Source organism: Prionailurus bengalensis, chromosome D4, assembly GCF_016509475.1.
Source record: "Prionailurus bengalensis isolate Pbe53 chromosome D4, Fcat_Pben_1.1_paternal_pri, whole genome shotgun sequence".
Lineage (NCBI taxonomy): Eukaryota > Metazoa > Chordata > Mammalia > Carnivora > Felidae > Prionailurus > Prionailurus bengalensis.
Genome location: NC_057359.1, coordinates 72472518 through 72492701, shown reverse-complemented (window position 1 = coordinate 72492701; position 20184 = coordinate 72472518). Strand labels below are relative to the sequence as shown.

The window sequence follows — 20184 nt, the reverse complement described above, 5'->3', positions numbered from 1 at the left end:
GAAAACATGGCTGGAAGTTAAGATTATTTAACCTTGAAATGAGGCAAGCAACTCGCCTAATGAAGTTCAAGCTTTTACATGAGTGAAAAAAAAAGTAACCTATTTAAAATAGAAGGTGGGGAAGGTCTTGGAACAGAAAGCAGTCTGGAAGTCACATGTGGATGGAATTGGCCGGATGGCAGTGGCACATTTAGAACTAACTGCAGGCATGAAACTAGCAAAGGGCAGTGTAGCATGAAACAGTCAGGGGTGGCTTTCCAGCTCCTTCTGTGGGCCTGCCTTCTCCCAGCTGAGCTAGCACTTTGTTCTGCTTGTACCGAGGACAGGGCAAAACTGGGCAGTCTTAAGAGGTGAACCAAAAGACTAGAGTAACTGGAATTATTAATCAGAGAAGAGCAAACAGAGGAAAAATTTAAAAGAGCCCGAGGAAGGTTCTCAGAGAGTGAACAGTTCATCCCCTCTGGGCTGAAAACAGGAAATGTGTGATAAAAAGCACTTGCTTTACTGTGACAACAGGACATCACAAATGAAAGGGCATTTCAATGTTAGTGTGAAGGGCTGAGGGCAGAAATTCTCAGACTGGAAGGGGCACATTACCCTGGAGGACCTGGCCAAGGCTTTTCAAACCTCAGCCTCCTCTCCCCATCGCGTCTGCGGGAACCTGGCGGTCGTCTTCCTCAGGGGTGTGAGTTTCGGAATCTCTTTGGAACACACACCTCTTGGAAACAGCGTAGACCTCCAAGGCCTTTTGTGAGACCCTGACTGTGTAAGCAGGGGCTGTTCCAGGTCACCTTCCAGGGTCCCTAGCAATCCCACAGGCTTATGGAAATGTAATTTATGTGGCCATATCTAGGTGACTTTGGAAGGAATTCTAGATTTAGCACTGTTTAATAAAAGTTACTGGGGCTCTCACTCTTCCACTTGGTATCAGATGCCTGGGGATCCTAGTGGTCGGTGCTGAGGTGCATTTACCCCATCACCCCGGGGAGCTACCGACGGCTGACTGTGAAGCACCACCACAGTTTGCTCCTGTCTGGACCTGCATTCTAACTGCTGGCTGGACAATTCCACAAGCATGCCAGTGAGCTGCTTCTGAACTTCTCTTCCAGACCTTGCATGACATCGCTGCTGACTCAGTTGTCAAAACCAAAGCCCAGATTCTTCCCCCTTCCTTATCTTCCACCACGTTCTGTTTTCTCTTTCCCTGAGTGTCTCTTCCACCTGCCCCCTCTTCTCCATTCTCAGTGCTGTCACTTGCTTCAGACCTCAGGCACATCTTGACAAGGTTTTGGACAACTGGTACTTTGGTTCTTTTTCAATTCCTCCTTCAACCAGCTGTCTACATTGTATTTCTTTTTTTTTTTTTTAACATTTACTTGCTTTGAGAGAGATAGAGACAGCACAAATGGGGGAGGGGAAGAGAGAGAGGGAGACAGAGAATCCCAAGCAGGCTCTGCACTGTCAGTGTGGAGCCCAACACGAGGGCTTGAACTCAGGAAACCCATGAGATATGACCAGAGTTGAAACCAAGAGTCAGATGTTTAACTGACTGAGCTACCCAGGTACCCTAATATTTCTTTTTTTTTTAATTAATTATTTATTTATTTATTTATTTATTTATTTATTTATTTATTTTGGGGGAGAGACAGACCATGAGCAGGGGAGGGGCAGAGGGAGAGAGAGAATCCCAAGTAGGCTCCACCTTCAGCTCAGAGCCTGACTCGGGGCTTGATCTCACAACTCTGAGATCATGACCTGAGGTGAAGTCAGGAGTTGGATGCTTAACCATCTGAGGCACTCAGCTGCCCCTAAATTGTCTTTCTAAAATACACATCTGCTAAGAAATCTGTAAATGACTTCATTCTATTGCCAGGACCTCAGATCTGACCTCTACCCACACCTCCCACTTTGTTGCCTACCAGACCGGGGCTCAACCTTTCAGCTACGCTGAACTACTGGTGGGGCTGCAGTTCTGTCTCTGCCCTCTCTCCCACCTCCTGCCCCTGTATACATGTATTTCTGCATTCTGTGGTCTCAGCGCCCCCTGCCCTTGTTCAGGTGTCCTTCCTCTGCACCTTTTACAATACCCTGTGTATAACTTTCTCATGGTTCTGAGCACTGCCTGTTTCTGAAACCGTCTCCACTATTAGAGTCTGAACTCCTGGAGAGCAGAAACTGTGTCTTCCATGGCTGTTTCTTCCAGCCTCCCATGGTACGTGATGTATAAAGGTAGCTAATAAAGGTGTTGATTGATGATGTATAAATGACATATTTGTTAGAGCTTTTTTTTTTTTTAATTTTTGAGACAGAGAGAGGCAGAGCATGAACAGGGGAGGGGCAGAGAGAGAGGGAGACACAGAATCTGAAACAGTCTCCAGGCTCTGAGCTGTCAGCACAGAGCCCGACATGGGGCTCAAACTCACGGACTGTGAGATCATGACCTGAGCCGAAGTCGGACGCTTAACCGATCAAGCCACCCAGGCACCCTGTTAGAGCTTTTTTTAATTGGGGAATGATTGGCATACAAGTTATATTAGTTTCAGGTATACAACATAATAATTTGATATTTATATACATTATGAAATGGTCACCACAATAAATCCAGTCACCATCTGTCACCATACAGAGTTGCTACAATATTATTGACTGTATTCCTTATGCTGTACATTACATTCCCATGTCTTATTTATTTTATAACTAGAATATTGTACCTCTTAATCCCTTTCTCTTATTTTGTCTACCCCCCAAATCCCCTTCCCTCTGGCAACTATCATATTATATTTTATTTTTTTAAGTTTATTTTTAAGAGAAAGACAGAGTGCAAGCAGGGGAGGGGCAGAGAGAGAGGGAGACACAGAATCTGAAGCAGGCTCCAGGCTTCAAGATGTCAGCGCAGAACCCAATGTCTTGAACTCGTGAACTGTGAGATCATGACCTGAGCCAAAGTCGGACACTTAACTGACTGAACCATCCAGGCGCCCCTCATGATAGTGCTTTAAAATCTTTCTAGGAAGGTCTAAGTTTTTATTATAATTTGGATTGGAAATTTCTACCCCAAGTCTATTTTCTGATTGGGTAAATAGAGTCTTGAGTGTTTATTTTGGCCTCCTACTCCTCACTTTCACTGTAACAGAGTTCTAGGCCAGGGTTGGGAGGGGGGGCATTCATATTTCATTCTTTGTCTTTCTTCCTTTCTCCCTCTATAAATCTCATCCACTTGATAGCAGTGTTGAGAAGATCATATGAGATGAGGCCTGTGCAGAAAACAGCTAGTACATTTAGTTAGTGCCCAGTGCATCTCAAGGCACAATGGCGGCCGGTGCCTTCATACTGTGAATGTAGCTATCAGTTAGATACTAGAACACTGGTGTCAGCCAACATAGTCCCCTCCCAGTGGAAAGTCTATTTGGGAAACCTGGTTGCTGGAGAGAACAAAAGAAGGACAGAATGTTCTGTGATTGGGAAGGATCTAGAAGTCTGATATGCTGGTTTTCCCCAGCATATCTGGAACCTGTCCACCAAGTTAACTGTAAGGCCCACTGTATCCACCCTGTCAGCACTGGGGAATTGCTTTTTTTTTTTTTTTAAACTTTATTGTGGTAAAATATATAACATAAAATGTACCATTGTAACTGTTTTCTGGCACAGAATTAAGTACATTCATGATATTGTAAATCATCACCACTATCTATTTCTACAATCTTTTCATCACCCCAGACAGAAATTCTGTTGATCATTACACAATTAACTCCCCCTTGCCTACCCACCCCTCAGTCCTTAGCAACTTCCAATCTACTTCTGCTTCTATGAATTTGTCCGTTCTAGATATTGCATGTAGGAGGGATCATACAATGTCTAAGTCTGGCTTATTTCATTTAGTGTCATGTTTTCAAGATTCATCCGTGTTATAGCATAGGTCAGAAAATGCTCATCAGTCCTTACATTTGAACTTTCCTTTTGATGGCCCCCATTAGGACCACTTTGGTCATGCTTCCATTTGTTCTGATCACACCCTTTTCCTCTTTTCGACTTGTTTTCAGAGCCTCCCCTTCCAGAAGTAGACTTTGTCACAGTGCATGGAAAGCCTCTACCACGTCTGAGACTGAGGAAAGCCAAGGAGAAAAATGGACCGATCAGGTGAGCAGTGCCCCCTTCTCCATGGTTGTCCAGGTATCCTCATAGAGAGTTTTGGAAACTGGTTTCATTGAGGAGATCTCTCTTTAGGTGCTGCACTCAAATTATTGGGGTAGTATAGGCAGGGCCTCTTATTCATTTATTGTTTTAAACTTTTTTTTTTTAAGTTTGTTTTATTTTGAGAGAGACAGTGAGTGCATGGGAGGGGCACAGTGCGAGAGAGAGGGAAAGAGAGAATCTCAAGCAGGCTCTGTATTGTCAGTATGGAGCCAGATGTGGGGCTTGAACTCACAAACTGATCATGTCCTGAGCTTAAACCAAGAGTCGGCCATGCAGGTGCCCCGGGGCCTTTTATTTTTGATTCCTTGGGCACAGACTGGGTCTTTAACTCCAACCAGGGCCCTTCCAAATGAATAGAGAGACTTCTAAGGAGCCAGAAACAAGCATTTGGGCAGCTTAGCTCAATAATTAAATCCATTCCTTTGGTCAGTGGACAAGCATTGGTTGAGTGTGACGTATCAGGTGTGATCCTTTGCACTCATATCTTCACATACATCTCTTCGTGATGATGGATCAAGAGCATCATTTCATTTACCAAAGACAGAGTATGTTTTTCTTTATTTAAGGATGATCTTTGGGTATGGGTAGTGGCTTCTGAAAGGGTCATTTGGATAACTCTCTTAATTCAACCACATATTGAGTTAAGGGCAAGGCACTGGGTAGTTAATAACTGCTTCTGTGATTCCAGATTGCATTAGGATGGAATTAATCCACCTCAGTTGGAGAACTACATTGTCTTCCATTAGGCATTTTATTTAGAGGGTCATGGTTGGATTAAGAAAGTAGAATTATTCCCTTTTTTTTTTTTTTTTAGAAAGGAAGATAGAGGTTTCCCTGGAGAGATAAGCAACTCTCTCACAGGAATAAGGCAAGGACGTGGCAATAACCTTGCCATCCTTGACCTAACCTTCATTGTCTTATGTCAGTCTTGACCTGTTAGTCTAATGACCCTTCAGTACAATCAAGGTGAAAATAAATGTGAGATATTATAAAGTTAAAAGAAAGTCTGGATCTATTATTTGTGTGTCCATTTATCTTTTTTATTTAAAAAAAAAATTTAATGTTTATTTATTTTTGAGACAGAGAGAGACAGAGCGTGAGTGGGGGAGGGGCAGAGAGAGAGGGAGACACAGAATCCGAAACAGGCTCCAGGCTCCGAACTGTCAGCACAGAGCCCGATGCGGGGCTTGAACCCACGAACCGTGAGATCATGACCTGAGCCGAAGTCGGACGCTTAACCGACTGAGCCACCCAGGCGCCCCCATTTATCTTTATTTTTAAAAAATGTTTATTAATTTATTTTGAGAGAGAGAGTGAGGCGTGACTGGGAGAGGGGCAGAGAGAGAGGGAGATAGAGAATCCCAAGCAGGCTTTACACGGCCAGCGCAGAGCCTGATGTAGGGCTCAAACACACAAACTGTGAGATCATGACCTGAACCAAGATCAAGAGTTGGTTGTTTAACTGACTGAGCCACCCAGGTGTCCCAATCTGTGTGTCCATATATAATGAAACTTAGGCTTTTCGTCTTTCCATTAGTTTAAGTGCAGCAAATTCTTAAAGGTCTTTCCTGGGATGGCTATTGCCCACATTGTTCTGTTTCTGACAAGTTACTGGAAGGCACTGCAATTCTGTTGCTATAAGGAGAACAGAAGTTATGATATCACTGTCTGAGAGAACTTGCAAGAGTAAATGTAATATGTAGGCCAAATAGTTACGTAAGGCAAAAAGAAAAGCCAAATGACAGTCTATCTTTGTGGCTAATGTGCTCTCCAATGCCTCCAAAACAGGAAGTGGAGATCTGTGAGTCATTCAAGAGGGGGGGGGGGGTGGCAGTGAGAAAGAGGGGAGAAGTCTTTCCAGAACAGTCATGTTCCAAACAGCCACAACTGCTTCCCTAACGTCATCAGGGTTAATTACCAGAAGGCAAGTGGGGTGATTTCCTCTCCCTGAGTACCTGGTTTGAGCTGGGGCAGCAGCTTTGCCAGTGTGTGAGACAGGCCTGAGTCTGCTTTGTGCATCATTGGGGGTAGGGCATTGGCTTGGGGCACTTGGTGGAGCTGGGCTGTGGGACCATGGCTGCCTCCTTAGCTTGGTGATCTTGGACAGATGATACAGCCTGTTCCCGGGTTCTCTTAATGCTAGTGTCTCCCACACTTGCCAACTTCTAGAAATCACCTAGGGGTGCTTTATCAGCAGTGCAAATTCTCGCACTTGACTCTTGGAGATTTCGATTCAGTAGGTCTGGGATAGGGGCTGGAAATTTGTATAATTATCAAGCAACTCAGCTGATTATGATCATGCTAACTGGGGAAGACTGCTTTATGCCCCATGACTGGTGCCTCTAATGGGCAGTGTCCAGAACCAAAGGTATGCCTTGAACTTGCACTTGAACACCACTATCTACATGGAAAGACAAGGTGGATTTGAAGAGGAGCTTGTGGGCAGCATGGAGCTGCTGCACTATTTACTTTCTTACCTGCAGCCATGATTCGTAGGAATGTCTTCCGGTCTCCAGGAAACTGTGTTGTTACAAGTGTTCCCTTGTAGGGAGTGGATTCTTAGTAAATGTTTACAGTGGTGGTGATGACAGCTCACTGCCCTGCAGGCTTTACTTTGTACCTTTTGGAGAAAGCCCTTTGCTGGAAAGTGAGCCCAGACTTTGTGGAAATCAGGACTCTGGGACACGTAGGGTTTTTGGGGTGGAGATTTTCCAAGTCCAACACCTACTATGGTGGGGGGCTCCCTTTTCTTAACGTAGTGACCCATGGACATTTAGGAAGGAAGAGGTAGGGCGTTTAGGAATGTGGAGCAGGTAGTGTATATTTATTGGTAAAATAGATCATGTGGCCTAATGGTTTGGAAATGACCCCAATCATATTCGGTACTGATGCATATTTTTCCTCTTTACTGAAATTTCAACTCAAGAAATGTTAGTGGGGAGTCAATCACAGCCAAAGAACTGTGTAAGGATTTGCAAGGATATAAGTGTCAATCATTTAAATCCCTGCTCTTAAGCCTGATCGGGAAAGCAGGTGTTCAGACATGTGCTATACTAGAGGCAGGAGATAAGGACTGAAGAGATGGGAACAAAAAAGAAGTCGTGATTCATTCTCAGTGCGTTTTTATGCTGACACCTCCTTTCACCGACAGGTTTTGAATTTGGTGGGATAAACCATAATAAACACACACAAAAGGAGAGTAGATTGCTGGTGTGCCTCTTTGTCCACACTTAGGGAACAGTTCCACAATGCACATATGACATTGTCCCTTTCAGGCTATTTCAGGATATTGTCAGGCTGGACTAACTCATGGTGACTTTGCACTCCTTCCTTCTCATTTATTTCACATGAACTTTGGTATCAGTCTGTGAACCGGAGGGAATGCAGATCACATGAGTTCCGTTTCAGGTTGCCATGTGATTAGAGCCTTTTTGCAGACTTAGCCCATAACTCTTGTAGGCGGCCAGCCTCCATGTGACTGCTGAACCCTTGGCCCAGCTGGGCTTTATTTGCCCACGTGGAGAGCATTGATTAGATCGGCTTTATGGCATGCACACTCAGGGCGGCCATACTTGTAACAACTTCTCCCAGCTCTAGAGGATGTACTTGGCGTCCATCCTCAGCGAGAACTTGAGATCCCTCACCCCATGTCATGTGGCGTTAGCAATACAGGTTCAAACTGAAGTGTCCTACCTGTTGGGAGCCATCAGACTGTCGATCCGCTGTGGGCACGGACTTTTTCTTGTGCAGTGTTGTATGTGCCTCTAGTGCCTAGAGGAGTGTTTCTCTCATAGCAGGTGCTCAATAAATATGAATAAATAAATGAATGAAGCAAGGGTCTGATAGACATTTTCTTTTTATTTCCAGTTCCTACCAGGTGTTGGTGCTTCCCCTGGCCCTCCAAAGCACTTTTTTTTGTGATTCTGAAGGGGCTACCTCATTCTTTAGCAACACCTCTGATGCCAGTGGATATGTGGCTGCCGAACTACTGGCCAAAGATGTCCCAGATGATGCCATGGAGATATCTATTGGGGACAGGCTGTACTATGGGAAATACTATAATGCACCTTTGAGAAAAGGGAATGATTACTGCATTATATTACGAATCACAAGTGAATGGAATAAGGTATATACTTCTTTAAAAACTCTTGTGACTTCTCTGTTTTCTTTTTCATGTGAAAGTTAAATGTTTGGACATTTGTTTTCCTGGTATTGGAGATGGACACTGCATGTAATAACCATAAAAATGTGTTGACTACTTTGCCTTTATAAATGATGGGCAGGTGAAACCTTTAAGGAGGTTGATGTTCTGAACTTCCTGCAGGACCTGGCTGGATTTATGCTTGGACTGACCTAGTTTTGGTTCTTCCAAACTTGGAATGCCCTCATCCTACTGCACTTCTGAAGCCTTAGTTAGAAAGGAACATCTAGATTTCCCTGTCACTTCCTTGTACTCCTGCCAAGCTGCCGCCTCCCCTCACTCTGTCTTGGAAGCAGGAAGGAGAGGCAGATTAACGTCAGCACTGCCCTATTTTCTCCTTCCATTGCTTCCTCGGCCATACCCACCTCTCCTTATCCTTAGAAAGACTATGTTATTCCAGTGGTGGTTCTTTCTACCTAGAACTATGTAGTCATTGTATAATGAATAAATCTAGTGAGTTGGATAGGCAGAAAGCAGGAGCTGGATCAGTGGGCCGGGTAGAAGTTCTCCTGGAAGAGCCATTGTGATGGGTTGTCCCAGGAGAACTCGAAGAGTGGGATAAAGTCACATAGATTGGTGATGGAAATTAGAAAAACATTGTATTAATATTATTAGAAACATCTCCTTTTTAAAAAGGTTTTTAATGTTTAAGTGGAGGAAGGGTGCAGAGAGAGAGAGAGAAAGAGAGAGAGAATCCATAGCAGGCTCGTTGCTGTCAGTGCAAAGCCCAATGTGGGGCTCAAACCCACTAACAGTGAGATTATGCCCTGAGCTGAAGCTGTCTGTTCAACCAACTGAGCTACCCAGGCACCTCAATAGAAACATCTCTTGACTAATGCATCTGAGCCACCTGGACTATAAGGTTCATCACATACTTACGACCAAGACACACTCTATTTTTTTAATTAGAAAAAATATTTTAAGGTGTAGTTTTGAGAGAGAGAGACAAAGTGTGAGCAGGGGAGGGGCAGAGAGAGAGGGAGACACAGAATCTGAAGAAGGCTCCAAGCTATGAGCTGTCAACACAGAGTCTGATGTGGGGCTCGAACCCACAAACTGTGAGATCATGACCTGAGGTGAAGTCGGATGCTTAACTGACTGCGCCCCAATTTTTTTTTTAATTTGAGAGAGTGCACGTGCATGAGCATGAGTGGGGAAGAGGGCAGAGGGAGAGAGAATCTCAAGCAGGCTCCATGCCCAGTGGGAACCAGATCTCACCACCGTGGGATCATGACCTGAGCTGAAGTCGGACTCTCAACCGACTGAACCACCCAGGCACCCCATCCTCCCTTTTTAACATTCTACTGTATGTATGCACCACATTTTAGCCATTCATCTGTGGATAGATGCTTGGGTTGCTTCCATCTTTGAGCTATTTTGAATAAGGCTGCTATGAACATGCTGTACAAATATCTCCTTTGAGTCCTTGCTCTCCATTTTTTCGGCATTGACCCAGAGTTGGAATCGTTGGGTCATATGGTAATTATCTTTGTATTTTTTTGAAGAACTGCCACACAGCAGTGGCACCATATTACATTCTCACCGACAGTACACAATTATTCCATTTTCTCTACATCCTCCCCAAGAACTGCTGTTTTCTGTTTTGATAATGGCCCTCCTAATGGATGTGGGGTGGTGTCTCATTGTGGTTTGGGCTTCTGTTTTTCTAATGATTAGCGATGTTGAGCATCTTTTCAAAACGCTTTTGACAACTTTTATATCTTCTTTGGGGAAATGGTTATTCAAGTCATTTGCCCATTTTTTTTAATGTTTACTTTTTGAGAGGGCACACATGCACACACGTGTGTGAGCAGGAGAGGGGCAGAGAGAGAGGGGGGACAGAGGATCAAAAGTGGGCTCTGTGCTGACAGCAGAGAGCCCAACTCAGGGTTCAAACCCACAAACTGAACCATGAGATCATGACCTGAGCCAAACTTGGATGTTCAACCAACTGCATCACCCATATGCCTCCCTTTACCCATTTTTGAAAAAGGTTATTTATTTCTTTGTTGTTGGGTTTTAGGAGTTCTCTATATATTCTGGATATTAATCCTTTATGAGATTTGCAATGTGCAAATATTTTCTACCATTCCATGGATGGCCTTTTTACTCTGTCATAAGTGCCCTTTGATGCACAAAAGTTCTTAATGTTACAAGCTTCTTTTTTTTATTCCAGTATAATTAATATACAGTGTTACATTTCAAGTGTACAATATAGTGATTCAACAATTCAGTGCATTATTCAGTGCTCATCATGATAAGTGAACTCAGTATTTCATTTATTTATTTCATTTTTCACCCATTTATTTCACCCACCCACCAACCCTTGGGCATCAACCAGTTCTCTGTATTTAGAAGTTTTATTCCTCTTTGTCTCTTCTCTGCCTCATTTCACTTAGCATTATACTCTCTAGATCCCTCTATATTGTTGCAAATGGCAAGTTGTCATTCTTTTTTATGGCTGAGCAACACACACACACACACACATCTTTATCCATTCATCTATTGATGGACACTTGAATTGCTTCCATATCTTGCTTCTTGTATATAGTGCTGCAATAAACATAGGGGTGCATATATTTTTTTCAATTCAGTTTTCATATGCTTTGGGTAAATACCCAATAGTGGCATTACTGGATCATATGGTAGTTCTATTTTTAATTTTTTGAGGGCCCTCCGTACAGTTTTCCACAGTGGCCACACCAGTTTGCATCCTGCTAACAGTGCATGAGTGTGCTTTTTTCTCCACATCCTCAAAAGATCTTAATTTTGATGAAGTCAAGTTTGTCTATTTTTTCTTTTGTTGCCTATGCCTTTGGTGTCACATCCAAGAAATCATTGCTAAATCCAATTGTTAAAAAGATCTGTATATCTTCTTTGGCACCATTTGTCAAAAAGATTTCCTTTACCCATTGAATGTTCTTGGCCACCCTTGTTGAAAATTATTTGATATGTATGCAAGAGCTTCTTTTTGGGCTCTCTATTCTGTATTGGTCTATGTGTCTGTCTTTATGCCAGCACCACACAGTTTTGATTACTATAGCTTTGGAGTAAAATTTGAAACCAGGAAGTGTTTTCCAGTTCTCCCAGTTCTCTGTGTATCTGTCCCAGTAACTAGCACCACCATGCACCCAGTTGCTAAGATAGAAATGGAGGAATAATTCTTGCCTCCTGCCTCCTTATCTTCTTGTCTAGTGCATCATCAAATCCTATCTATTCTATCACCATAATGCTGTGTAAAATCATCCTTTTCTCTCCTTCCTCATTAACACTGTTTAGCCTTTGACATCTCTTGCCTGAACATCAAATTTTCTAACTCATCTTCCTGTCTCTTACTCTGTCTCCTTGATCCATATAACTGCCAGAATGAGTTTTGTAAAATGTAAATCTGGTCATGACATTCTGTTTTAATGAGCTCCCTTCTTCACCTGGCCCCACCAATTTCTCTCCTTTAATATACTCCATTCCCAAGTACCTGCCTTACTGGTTATTAAGGTTAGATCCCTTTCACTGGTTATTATTGGATATTATTTTCCACTAGATGCACTTAGCATCAAGGCAAAATTAGTCACATTCAAAAGCTTATGGCCATTTTGAGCTTTCCCCAGAATTTGTCAGTGTAAATATATTTTTTCAATTTTTAAGAAAACCAGATTGCCCAAGGTTGTCACTTGAAAGAGAATTTCCTTTTGAACTTAGAGGGATCCTTCTCTAACCCCTGCTATTTAGCTTCCTCTGGGGAATGTTTTGCAGAGTAATCCCAGCCATTCCTAACAGACAAATATGCACATAATAACTGGGGGAGAAGAGAAGGTATTTCATTCCAATGAGTTTGTGGGTCTCCTCTACCGTGGATGAGCTTTCATATGTTATTACTATTGTTGTTGTTATTTTGTTCTCTTTCTGGCCCTTGGCTACTGTTTGGGTAACTGAGGCAGCCGGGTAAGTATTCTCTAGAGAGGTGAAGTATTATTATATGCCAAGGCTTCTCATAGCCTAGCCTATCACATGCATCACTATCTTGCTGAACTGGATGTGACCTCGGAATCTTTCTCAACAGAGTTCACAGGCAGTCAATGCCAGTTGCTCAGAGCTGGCCAGGGGAATGAAACTCATTGCCATTTCTGTCCTTTACCCATAGTGTGTGCTTTGTGAGATCTTTCGAGAAGCTATAGAATTGATCCCCAGGGTCACTTCTGTCCCTGCTACCTATGCCAGTCCCTCGAATACTTAGTAGTCACATGGCTAAGGTATGCTATGTTAGAGCTAGAAGAGGCCTTAAAGATATTTTCATCCAAATTAAGAGAAATAGAACATTAAATTTTCTGGGCTAAAATGTATTATTTAAACTGATGTCATGTGCTGCCTAGTTAAACGTGTTGCTGTGTTTTCCTTTATAGGTGAGAAGATGCTCCTGTGCAGTTTGGGCTCACGTGAAAGGTAAAACCATTTTCTGCTTAAGCATCCTGTCCTTATTTCTCCCCTCCAGCCTGCAGCATCGAGTTATGTTAATGAGATTTCTTTTTAAATTGTTAAAGGTGACAGAAACCCATCTCATACTAGTTTAAGCAAAAGACCATAGCTGAAAAGGATGGGGGTGGGGAGCTTATGGACCCAAACCTACAAGGGCACCAGGACTCCAGAAACTGACACTTGGGACTTGAGACCAGGAGTGGCACACTCTGCCTCTGTCTCTGCTGTTTCTTTTCTTTTCTTTTCTTTCTTTCTTTCTTTCTTTCTTTCTTTCTTTCTTTCTTTCTTTCTTTTTTTTTTTTTTTTTTAACATTTATTCATTTTTGAGAGACAGAGCACAAGCAAGGGAGGGGCAGAGAGAGAAGGAGACATAGAATCTAAAGTAGGCTTCAGGCTCTGAGCTGTCAGCACAGAATTCCACGCGGGGCTCGAACTCATGAACTGTGAGATCATGACCTGAGCCAAAGTTGGACGCTTAACTGACTGAGCCACCCAGGCACCCCTCTGCTTTCTGTTTCTAAGGATGGGTTGGCTTCATTTTCTTCTACAATAAGCCATGCGATGGAGAGGGATGGGCACCAGCTGCCCAGTTTAGCAACTCCAGTGGGAAGAGAAAGTTTTTCAATTCAGGGGAAGAACCCTTTCTCCTAGATTAAGTGCCTGTCCGTGGGAGACTGGTACCACCTCCTAGAGTACTATGTACTATGAACAGCCTACCTTGGATTTTGGGCTTATTCATGTGGCTGGTTGGGGGCAGATCAGTGTGATTGACATGAACAGCGACACTCGGATTGCACTGAGAGGTGGACACGATCCCCATCAGGAAAAGAGGCACGCAGAAACATGTTGACAGACCAATACAAAGAGCAAAACAGTCCACTGCTTTGAGCCATTTAGCTGCTTCGCATGTGCACACACTTACATGTATACTTTTAAGAAAAACCCCCTCCATGATGGAAGAATTATCCTCTATACAACCACAAGTAGAATTCTATTGGACGACAACTGTGTGTGGGTCTGTTACTGCATCCAGCTCCAAGACCAGGATTCCTGAGGATGGTCCATCCCTCTTGATCAAATCCAGGGGGACCTCTCACGATCTGTTAGCAATCTATGACTAAATGCCCAATGTAAGCATCCTCAAACCGCAGTTTATAATGTGAAAGGGGAAACTGAATAAGCGCAATAAGCACTTTCATTTAGAAAGGAGGAAAAGATAAAAGGCTGTGCAGTGGTCAGGGCGCCCATAACAGCGACCACATCCTGCTGGATGGGAAAAACTGGCATCCCCTGCCCTGGCAGCAGAGTGAGCCGCCTGGTCGGTTAGATGGGCTGCCTCAGTCTTTTCCTGGGTCTGCCCGATGGGAGAGTGAGTACCCTTGTCCCTTTCCTCCAGAGCTGTACAGACACAAGAGATGTAGCAGCTGGGTGCTGTGTAGCTTAAACCTTCTTCCTCCCACGGGCAGTTGTCCAGGTGGGAGAACTGCCTCAGGACTTGAGCAATCACAGCTCCTTGGTTGCCAGACTTGGGATTTCCCTGGCAGTACATTTCTTTAAACCAACAGGCAGCCAGCCAGTGGATTTGATTCCTAGGAATTCCATTAGTTTGTTGCTTAATACCAGAAATCCTGTCAAGTTTATGACCTTTGTATCTGGACCTTTTTTCTTTGCGGTTTATGAGTCCTAGCAACACCCTGAGGAATTTTGCTCTTAGCTTGGAGTATCAGTTTAACCCCTTGAATCCTGTCTGTTACCTCAGAGCAGCATAAAACAATAGGCTGGGGTGGTAAGGAAGTGCCTGGAGAACTCTGCTTCCAGGAGGACTCCAGCTCGGAGCACTTCACAATGGGGGATTTGTTACTTTGTCAGTAGAGGGTGCTTAGCAGGAAATGATGGGAAGGGACCTGGAGAATTAGACTTCCTTCATTTGTCTGCTTGTCTTCTAATCTTATTTCCCATCTTTTTAATCTCTACTGACACCAGCTTCCAAAAGAGCAGAGGACATGGCTTTTTTACTGGGCAAGGCGCATTACCAGACCATTGGATTGTGGTTGCCAGGCAGCGAGGGTCTTTGTGCCCCACCCCCTTCTACTCTCTTGAGATATAATTTACATATAACATTGAATTTAAGGTGGTGACTTGATCTATATTGCAAAATGATTACCACAATGAAGTTAGTTAACACCTCCATCAGCTCTCATGATTACCATGTATATTTGTGTTATGTGTGAACATTTAAGATCTACTCTCTCGGCAGCTTTCAAGTATTTAATACAGTATTGTTAATTATGGTTGCCATGTTGTACATTAGATCCCTAGTACTTATTCATTTTATAACTGGAAGTTTGTACTCTGGCCAACATCACCCCATTTCTCCCCACCCCCCTGACCCTGGCAACTACCATTCTACTCTCTATTTCTATGAGTTCTCCCTTTTTAGATTTCACATATAAATATGATCGTATAATATTTGTCTTTCTATGTCTGACTTATCTCACTTAGCATAATTAGTGAGGGTCTTTCTTAACAAAGATGTGTGTCGTTACACTTCTGTATGTAGATGGGCTAAGCTCCCTGTCTTGGAATTATTTTTTTATTTTATTTTTTTAATTTACATCCAAATTAGCGTATAGTGCAACAATGATTTCAAGAGTAGATTCCTTAATGCCCCTTACCCATTTAGCCCATCCCCCCTCCCACAACCCCTCCAGCAACCCTCAGTTTGTTTTCCATATTTATGAGTCTCTTATGCTTTGTCCCCCTCCCTGTTTTTTGTTTTTTTTTTTTAATTTTTTTTTTCAACGTTTATTTTATTTTTGGGACAGAGAGAGACAGAGCATGAACGGGGGAGGGGCAGAGAGAGAGGGAGACACAGAATCAGAAACAGGCTCCAGGCTCTGAGCCATCAGCCCAGACCCTGACGCGGGGCTCGAACTCCCGGACCGCGAGATCGTGACCTGGCTGAAGTCGGACGCTTAACTGACTGCGCCACTAGGCGCCCCACCCCTCCCTGTTTTTATGTTATTTTTGTTTCCCTTCCCTTATGTTCATCTGTTTTCTCTCTTAAAGTCCTCATATGAGTGAAATCATATGATTTTTGTCTTTCTCTGACTAATTTCACTTAGCATAATACCCTGCAGTTCCATCCACGTAGTTGCAAATGGCATGATTTCATTCTTTTTGATTACCGAGTAATACTCCACTGTATATATATATATATATACCACATCTTCTTTATCCATTCATCCATCGATGGACATTTGGACTCTTTCCATACTTTGGCTATTGTTGATAGCACTGCTATAAACATTGGGGTGCATGTGTCCCTTCGAAACAGCATACCTGTATCCCTTGGATAAATACCTAGTAGTGCAATTGCTGGGTCGTAGGGTAGTTCTGTTTTTAGTTTTTTGAGGAACATCCATAGTGTTTTCCAGAGTGGCTGCACCAGCTTGCATCCCCACCCGTCTCATGGAATTTAAATGAAAGCCACAAGAAATAGCCACGTATTTCAACATTTGGACATTTTGCAGCCAATCCATTCCCTAAGGCTATAAGGATGGGAATAGAGTTCCCACAAAGAAAAAAGGTGCTTTTATCAGAAGAATGGAGATGTGCAGGCCTCCTGGACATAGAAATAGCTTCCAGAATCCACGGCTTTCAGCAGCTGTTTGATATGATTAGCAAACTCAAACTGGGTGGAAGAAATGGCCAAAGAGCTGGCTATAGTCATTCTACTGTGATTAACTTAACAGGGAGGATTTTGCTTTGGAAATGTCTACGTGGCTTTTGGTGGTACCTTTTTACCCCCTCTCAACTTAAAAACCAGTGTTGAAAGAGGGTTCAAACCTTTGAAATCAAACTACTGGGAGGCTCTGGAGATAATAGAAAACCCAGTGTAATATTGAAATTCTGAAGGCAATTCTACTCTATATTGTACAAACATTACCTGTACCGTGCACACACCTTTGGCAGTCGCCTTTCGCAAAAATTTTGGAGACTGCCATCTCACAAAATAATTTGCAGGATCCAGATTAGTCCTGAACTTGTTCCAGTTCATTTGCCGAGCAATGGCCCCATTCTTGCCTTTGCCCAGTGACCAATTATGCTACTTACCTGACGCAGATTGCTCCTAAAAGGGCTTTGTGATTAGCAGGGAACCAGCAGTTGGTTTGATGGGAAATGGGGAGGCCTGGGCTTCCTTGCTTGAGCCTTGCTACTAAACAGCTGAGGGCCTTTGCAATTATATTTAACTTGGCAGGTTCTCAGCTGCCTCTTACCACAATCTTTCTGATCCCTTCCAGCCACAAAGTACTGAGTCTGTAATTTCCTGGGTCACAAAGCAAAGTCATTTGATATATGGGAGATGATCACACACTGTAATCACAGAACACTCTTCAGTCATAGGCATGAAACCCCTGAGTCATTAGTGACCCTTTCCCTTTCAGCCACATTTTACGCCTAGGGTGTGCTGGTGTCATTTCTGGATTCGTCCCCTTGTGCATAGGCCTTTATTATCTGTAGCACAGACAGTGGGCAAAGCCTCCTTTCTCCTCTTCCATCATGGTGTTCATAGTTTCCTTCTTTTTTTAAAAAAAAATTTGTTTTAATGTTTATTTTTGAGAGAGAAAGAGAGAGAGAGAGAGAGAGAGAGAGAGAGTCGGGGAGGAGCAGAGAGAGAAGGAGACACAGAATCCGAAGCAGGCTCTAGGCTCTGAGCTGTCAGCACAGAGCCCGAAGCAGGTCTTGAACTTCCGGACCATGAGATCATGACCTGAGCCGAAGTCGGACACTTAACTGATTGAGACACCCAGGCACCCCAGGGTTTCCTTCTTCACTCCAGCCTACATGCCTGACTCATCTGTCCAAACTGTGGCTCTGATTTTCCTGTTTCCCCTGATGGTTCTTCCATGGTTCTCCATTACATTTTAGACTGGTTTCTAAGGCCTCACTCGGACACCAGCATGCCCTTCTAGTTGCATCTCTCCTTCTCCATTCAAAATGATGTGCTAGCTCTTCTCTGGTTACGGCCCTTGCTTATTTTCCTCAGTGTCTTTGCTCATACGGTTACTTGCTTATTTCCACCTGGATTGCCTTATAACCTTCCTGTAATCTTTGCTCACGAGTTTGTTACAATCCCACCTATTCATCAAGATTAAAATCAAATGCTGTCTCCTCCCTGAAGCTTCTTAAAATTTACTCAACAGGCAGGAACGCCCTCTCTCTCTCTCTCCCTTCTTCCCTCTTCCTCTCCCTCTCCTTAGCCATTCTGCCATACTTTAGAGAAACTGGTGCACTTGTCCTTTCATACTAGATTTCATACCCTGAGGGAACACGTTTGAAGAGTGGAGCAGTGCCTGGAACCCATTGGGTTGGATGATTACTGGTGAGCCAGCCGCATAGTCTGATGAAAAATGAAGCATAGGAAGTGTAATACTTAAATAAGCCAGGGAAGAGTTACCTTAAGATCTAATCCTAGTGTGTATGTTTATGTTTGTATACGCTACACACATGTACGTATACACACACACACACACACACACGCATGCATATTTTAAACCTGCATAATTGTGGTAGGCAGAATTATAATGTGGCCACTGCTGGACACCCACCTTCTCTCATTTACTCATTCAAAGGCTATTCTCAGTGTTGCCGTGAAAGGATTTGAAGATGTAATTAAGATCCCAAATAGATTATCCAGATGGACCTGACCTTCACATGAGCCCTTTCAGTCTGGATCTAGGGGTCAGAAACAGGGGAGATTGGAGATTCAAAGGGAGAGATGGATCTGACATAAGGGTTTCTCCTGCCGTCTTTGAAGATGGAGGGAACCACATGGCAGGAATGTGGGTGGCCCATAGGAGCTGAGCCGCTAATGGTTGATAGCCGGTAAGAATATGGGGACCTCAGTCCTGCAGCTGCAAGGAATTTGGAAGCAGGTTCTTCCCCAGAGGCTCCAGAGGGAAAGGCAGACCACCTGACACATTGATTTCAGCCTTGGAAGACGCTGAACAGAGGACCCAGTCACAATGTGCCTGAGCTTCTGGCCTACAGAAGTGCGAGCTAATGAATGGGGGCCAGCTGCTAAGTTTATGGTAATTTGGAAGCTGCGGTAGAAAATGAAATTTTTTTTTTATTAAAAAAAAATTTTTTTTTAACGTTTATTTATTTTTGAGACAGAGAGAGACAGAGCATGAACAGGGAAGGGGCAGAGAGAGAGGGAGACACAGAATCCGAAACAGGCTCCAGGCTCTGAGCGGTCAGCACAGAGCCCGATGCGGGGCTTGAACTCACAGACCGTGAGATCATGACCTGAGCCGAAGTCTCAGGTTAAGCGAGTCGGACGCTTAACCGACCAAGCCACCCAGGCGCCCCGAAAATGAATTTTTAAAAAGTTGCTGATTCATCAGGTGTTACTTATCTCTAAATTAATCTTCTACTTTGATCTCCTTCACCGTCTCCTCCTCTGCAGGGAATTCAAGTGAGGAGACCCTAGAATAGCAGACAGGAATTTCACATGCCAAACAGAAGTCATGGTGCTAATTATTTGTACCTTTTGGAGAACAGAATTACTGCTTTCAGGAAATGGCCCTGCTTGTGTAAATTCATGAAAAAAATGTCCACCTCCATAGGCAGTTTTCAAGCTGTCCCAGAGCCTGAGAGTAGGCACAGGGTCTTTATAACTTGCTCCTCAGCACCTGTGATATTTGCATTAGTGCAAGAGTTGAAGATAAGCCCAGAGAAGGCCTGTCATTCCTCCTGAACACTGTACCTCCTCAGGGAGCCACCCTGAAGAGAATGGTGGAGTTTAGCCTAATGGATTTACTCTGTCAAGGTTGAGTCACTGCAAATCTGTGATATAACACATGACTCACTCACTTCAGTTTCTGATAGAATATTCTACAAGTGATTCAGAATAAAAATAAGCATGATTTCATAGCATGAAACCATGGAAGGGAGGGTAACCAGAGGATGGCAGAACTTTAATAAATGTAATACAAATGGTCACCTGTAAATGTTCTCAGTGAGGAATTAACGGCGGGAAGTCCCTAAAGAAATCTTGTGTGGCTACACTGTGAACACTTTGGATTGGATGGACTCATATTTTCACAGACTACATGCACAAAGTAGACCAAGAGATGCATACCAGCAAGAACCATGCCTGGAGCCAGAACCCAAGTCATGTTATGCAGAACAAAAAAGATGATTGTCCAATACTTTTGTGTAGGGTAAGGAGTAGTTGGGCAGGCCTGTGGCTTAGGGTAAATGATGTCCTGCTGGTGGATGGTCAAGAGAAAGTCAGGTTCATGCACTCC

At 43.5% G+C, this 20184-nt stretch overlaps 1 protein-coding gene across 2 annotated transcripts in view; it reads left to right on the top strand.

Annotated features, from left to right (window-relative positions):
- Nucleotides 1-20184, top strand: part of SUSD1 (sushi domain containing 1) — a 251374-nt gene that overhangs the window by 108630 nt on the left and 122560 nt on the right. For both annotated transcript variants that reach the window (XM_043565905.1, XM_043565904.1), the window contains exons 13-15: nt 4041-4137; nt 8062-8320; nt 12796-12835. In XM_043565905.1, the coding sequence (XP_043421840.1) occupies nt 4041-4137; nt 8062-8320; nt 12796-12835 (396 nt within the window). The remainder of the gene's footprint in view (nt 1-4040; nt 4138-8061; nt 8321-12795; nt 12836-20184) is intronic.